Source organism: Leptopilina boulardi, unplaced genomic scaffold (assembly GCF_019393585.1).
Source record: "Leptopilina boulardi isolate dan_hultmark-lab unplaced genomic scaffold, ZJU_Lbou_2.1 LbouV2_70, whole genome shotgun sequence".
NCBI lineage: Eukaryota > Metazoa > Arthropoda > Insecta > Hymenoptera > Figitidae > Leptopilina > Leptopilina boulardi.
This window is the reverse complement of record NW_026138017.1, coordinates 296955-302954: the sequence shown is the minus strand read 5'-3', so window position 1 is coordinate 302954 and position 6000 is coordinate 296955. Positions and strand designations below refer to the sequence as shown.

The window sequence follows — 6000 nt, the reverse complement described above, 5'->3', positions numbered from 1 at the left end:
ATGTGATATTTAAACAATTTTACATATATATTGATAAATATGAATTTTTTTTTTTTTGATATTTTAAATATTTCTGTTGAGACATATTTATGTTTCGTATATATTTTTCGATTTTTTTCCCGGAGTTAAAAAACAATTTCATAAAATTTGAAAGTTTTTTTTTGATTAACTTTCAAATTGTTAAACAAAAAAATTTATTATATTTATTTTTATTCTTGTTTATTGAATTAGTCGGTCGATTTCGATTTTGTTCAATAAATCGTCAACAGATGTTGCCAGCAGTCTCGATTTCTTTCTGTTTGTTATTATTCGCAAATTGTCATTTTTGTCGAGAGAATATTATATATATACTTAGAGCAAAAGTGATCTCTTCTTCTTCTTCAAAAAAAAATATCCAATTTTACATTTTGTATCGCAAAATATTCAAAAATTTATTGTGTTTTTTGAAGTGGCTCGTATATGGAAATAAAAAAAAAATCATCATAAATAGATTTCGAAAGATATTGTTTATCTCGAATGACATGGCATTCATAACCTCAAATTTTGATAAAATAACATAAATATCAAGATCATCACAGATTATTTATTCCACGCTTGCGCAATTCATTTTTCTTTTTTTGATATGATTTGCGACTTTTATTCAAAAAATAAAATCAATTAGAAAAATTGAAGATTGAAATTTGTAAGTAGAATTATAATTATTTTATATGCAGATTTTAATTAATTTTACATCTGGATTTTTTTTTTAATTTTCTTTGAAAAATGAATTTTATTTATATAAAATTTTTGAATATTAAAATTTATTTTGTTGGGTGACGGTATTTAAATGAATTTATTTCATTAAAAATAAAATATAAGGTGCAATTTTATTATGTTTATTATTGTTTGATGTCATATAATCTGGTATTCAACTGTGTAATTAAAACTAAATGACTTAAGATTAATAACTAGTTATTAGTACCGGTTACTAATATAATGACCTCGCGATCAAGATTGAATTTCATCAACTTTGTGTAGACAAAAAATTATGATAATTATTGCTCTAGATTTCAATTATTATTATACACTTCGAAAAATGAAAGTTACGTGCGTATCATAACAATAATTAATATTTTAACCTTGACTTTATTAAAATAACCATTTCTATTTAACAATTTTTTTTTTTTATTACTTTTATTATTTATTTTTTTTTATATATTTGAAAATTGGAAATAATATAGAAAAAAAAAATCAAAACATAATAACATAAATTAAAAAATGCAATATTAATAAATTAAAAGGGGGGAAAATGAAAAAAAAACAATTGTTGTTGATTCACTCGATTTATTCACGCAAACAAATATAGATTTAAATATTTGTCATTAATCTATACACATATGCATATATACATATATATTCATATACACGGGCAATTAAAAGCATTGTGTATATATATATGGATATGCATGTAATATGCATTTATACATTACATTTTGTGTGTAATATAATTTTACTTTTTTTTTTTATCGAAGTTAGAATACATTTTTCTTTGTTCGTTCTTTTTTTTCGATACCCAGTACCGTGATTTGTACGACAATCATATTTTTTTGCGTTTTCTTGTTTTTCTTTTTTTTAATCATTTAATATTTTATTAGGTATGTATAAATAAAAAGTATGAAAATGACATTTTGTTATAAATAAATAAAAGCCACGTGCAGGACGCTACGTGCGTCAATTTTTATTTTTTTTTTTTTGATTTTTTTTTTGTTTTTTTATTTTTGTAAAAGTAACTTAAATAATCATCTCGGTTGCCTAAATCCATCCATGCACACGTAAATACACATATATTGTATATATATACAGAATCTCACAGTAACGGTACTCACAAAGTAACGAAACCTTCTTTTAATTCAATATTAATAATAATTAATTAATTAATTAATAATAATAATAATAATAAAATTTATTTAATTTTTTTTTTCTTCAAATTCTCTATTATACGTATAATCTTTACTTTTCCCCTTTGGAGCACCATCGTTTGAGATATCGCTCATGTAAATTAAAACATTCATACTTGCACAGTACCCACTGTTACGAATAATAAATATAAATAATACAGACTGGTCCTCGTCGCAACGAATTTTTTTTTGGGAACAGTTTTATAATTATTTCTTTCTATTGTAATTGTGTAACACTCGAAAAAAAAATATTCTAAATAATTTCAAAGGAAATGATTTTTTTTCAAAATAATTTTCTCAAAATTATTTCAGAATTGAACTTATTAAATTTAATCGTTGCGGCCGATAAAAAGAAATTACATGTACGAGATTTTTGACAAATATAATAATTATTAATTAATTTAATATTGATCATTTTCGATTGCGTTCAAAAATAAATAAAATATTTCAATAAATTAAATACCAAATAGTTGACGAAGTACAATATTTTGAGTTTTTTACTCATAAAAAAAAAAAATTCAGTACAGGCGCAGAAAAGTTTATAATTAATGTTAATTATTCCTTTTCGTATTTTTTTCTCTCTCTCTCTCTCTTTCTCTCAGCTGTTTTCTTTAACAGAACACATTCATTTGAACATGAGAAAAAAAATGCAAAATGGTTTGAAAAATAAATAATTAAAAAAAAAAAAATTGAGCTCTTAAAAAAAGTTTGATATTTGTAAATAAAATGCATTTGACATCAGTCGACATTTTCAAATCTTGATAAGATTTTCTATTAATTTTCATATAATAATAATAATAATAGTAATAATAATAATAATAACAAATTTTATCTAGATTTGAAGAGTCAGACTTGAAAAAAAAATTTGAAGTACAATTATCTGTTGCCACGTTTCTTAAAAAAAAAAGTCGATAATGTAAAATGCGGTATTAATGATATATGCAAAATAAGAAAGGCTACAAATAGTAGAAAAAAAAAATGTGCATTATAAATAAATTGAATACTGATTATGGAATGGTTCGGATTTCTATATAAATTACGATTGCAAAAATTCTTTGATAAAACAGCTGCCCCAATTCACGCACTATAATTTTTTTTTTTGTCTAATTAAAAAATTGTCATTATCCAGAAAACAGAACAAAAAAGGAAAATTATTTTATTAGATTTAATATTTTCATTTTTTTTGCTCTATTTTCTGGAATTATGACTAGGAACCAATTTTGGAGCCTTTCTGTGAATGTAAATTAAAAAAATTTTCAATACACATCAGTAAAAATTAATTCTAAGACAATATAAATATATACGATAATTGGGACGTTTTTGCCTATTCATTCGAACCTGCGATTTGATTGGCAAATATGTCCAAATTTCGTATATATATAGTCAATTTTTTTTTTGATTTTCATATACATTTATATATATATATATATTTAATATAATATATAATAGTTTTTTTTAATGCAGCGCCGACATAAATACTTTACAATCTTATCGTCAATAATTTCACGTAGGTACGTGCAAAGAAAGCTTCGTTACAAAACGAACGACGTATGTTTTTCCTAGGTCCTTTCACTTTTATGCGAAATACCCATATAGATAAAAATAGATTGAAATCGCACACACAAATCGGCTAAGAAATCTTACTTGGGTTACTTAATTTGTAAAATTACTTAAGAAATTATTTTCAATATAAAGATAAAATTGCATTAAAATAACAAAACTTATACTCATTACTCAAATAATCTTTCAAAAATAAATGAAAAATATTTAAATAAATATTGAAAATGTAATTAAAATTTGTTTATAATAATTCAATAGATTGAGGTTTCATTTTATTTTTTTTGTGGAAATTTTCTTTTTTTATTGAAAATATCTTAATTTAAAAAAAAATGAATTCACGTCGTTCGATTTGTAAGTTCGCTATTATAATACTTAGATTCGCTTAACTTAAGGACGTGAAAAAATAAATAAATACTATACGTAAAAATATCGGACGTCGGCCCCAAAAATAAAGGCACTATGATGATAGTATTGCAGTACAATAACAATAGTGATATGGCTATTGTGATAATAAAATAATGTTACGATAATGAAACAAGAAAATCCTGATAGACGTATATATATGTAAAATTCCCTTCTTTCTTTTTCGATCTCTTTCTCGTATTATATTTATTATGATAAAACATTTTTTTAAATTTAAAAATAAAAATTTTAAATACTTGTAATATAATGAGAATATATAAAATTGAATCGAATCGAGTGATTAAAGAACATCATCAGTGTTATATATATAGAGATTTATATCGAGTTGTATCACTCACTTTCGATCCGTATCCCCGCGTGACCATTCATTTTCCTCTCAACGCCCTAAATCACTTTCTCCTTCGTTTCATTGCTCTGGATTTTAATAGTTATTTCGTTTACGTTACCTCAACGTCTTATCATTGACTTAATCTTTATTTTGCGGGAATCCTCAACATCTATCAGGATTTACGATAAAATATTTTGTTTTGTTGAAAAATTCTACGGAAAACATTCTTGAGACGGGATTTTTCAGATTAATATACTTTTTTTTTTCGTTTGAAAAATAGCACATATTTATTTTTTTTTAGCTTTCTGTCAATAAATTTATGTCCGGGGTTTAAATTCACACACCCAGAGAAAAGTTTTAATAAATAATAAAACTTAATATATAATAAATAAATTAATTTTTGTTCTTTTTAAAATTATTTTTTTTTTTAACTTTCTTTTGAAGAAAATGAATAATTTTCATTTAAAAATTGAATTAAATTCTATAATTAATAAATTAGAATTAAATAAATTTTATTTATAAATATAATTTAAATTAAATTGAATTTGATTTATTTTATATTTAATGTATTTATAATTTTTTTTAAAAAATAATAAAGTAGAGAGTAATTTTGGAAAAAATATAATTTATTTCCATATTTAATTTAAAACACAGAATTTTTTTTTAAATAAATAGTTAATAACATATATGCGTGAAATAAATAGACTAATAACAAATTTTTATAGAAACATGTATGTTTTTGATACCTTAATAATTTTAATTTAACAAAATATTGTTATTTTTTCAAACTTTTTTCTGGATGTTCTATAAAATGAACTTGTAGGTTAATTTTTTTTTTTTGCAATTAATGAATGAAGTGACGTCCAATATGGCGAGTAATTTATGACAATGACAAACATTCTTATAGATATTTTACATTTTTTTTTTTTTGTTCTATAATTAAAGAATGTTTGTCAAAGATTAAATGACTCGCACCTCTGGGCTCAGCCTTACCTCAGGTACCCCAAAGAAAACCGGAGCGTGCGGCAGTCGCGTGTCTCGTTTAACCGGTGCAAAAACATAATACATAATTCTATTTTTATAATAATAATAATATAATAATAATAATAATAATAATAATTATAAACGTAATAAAAAATAATAATGCGCTTCGCAGTTTGCGCATAGGTGCGCGCAATAAAACGCACGGCTTTTTAGCGCGTGGATATTTTTTTTTTCTCGACTAGAATTTGTGTGGGATGTATGGCTTTTCGTACCGTTCCGTTTTCATGCGGGACGAGGACGACGACGATGATGACGACGACAACGACGACGACGACAACAACTATTGAATTGTAATATTTGATGGGACGTCATAACGACGGTTGTTGATGGTTATTGATACTCGCCTATTCAATCTTCTTTTCTCTCCTCTCATTTTTTTTTTGGGTTTTTTTTTTTTTATTACACTCCCTTTTTATCTTAATTTGCCATTTTTTTTCTCTCTCACTTTCTTTCTGTTCACCCACCCACCTGGTCCTGCGCCGTGCATCGTCGTATCTTCGCATAAGTATCTCCCTTTATTTCTTGCGGCCAAGGTACTCGGCTATCTCCTGGAACTTTTCTTTCTCGTCCTCAAGCAGCAGCGCTTGGATGCAGCTCGTAAAGTATTCGGTGCTGAAGCAATTTTGCCTGTTTTCAAAACAAATAATTATTTATTTATTAGTAAAATTAAAAATCGAATTTCATATACTAAATTTTGGTCATGGTCAA

At 24.4% G+C, this 6000-nt stretch overlaps 2 protein-coding genes across 5 annotated transcripts in view; one reads left to right on the top strand and one right to left on the bottom strand.

Annotated features, from left to right (window-relative positions):
• Positions 1–303: 303 nt before the first annotated feature.
• The window catches only part of LOC127290480 (peroxisomal leader peptide-processing protease), a 54365-nt gene continuing 48668 nt past the window's right edge, over positions 304–6000 (top strand). Inside the window, exon 1 of the mRNA XM_051319061.1 lies at positions 304–682. The gene's annotated coding sequence lies outside the window, so the exon portion shown is untranslated. The remainder of the gene's footprint in view (positions 683–6000) is intronic.
• The window catches only part of LOC127290489 (ion transport peptide-like), a 32250-nt gene continuing 31408 nt past the window's right edge, over positions 5159–6000 (bottom strand). For all 4 annotated transcript variants that reach the window (XM_051319077.1, XM_051319078.1, XM_051319079.1 and 1 more), the window contains one exon: positions 5159–5919. Coding sequence is in view for 1 of the 4 variants with exons in the window: in XM_051319079.1 (XP_051175036.1) it covers positions 5808–5919 (112 nt within the window). In the remaining 3 variants the exon portion in view is untranslated. The remainder of the gene's footprint in view (positions 5920–6000) is intronic.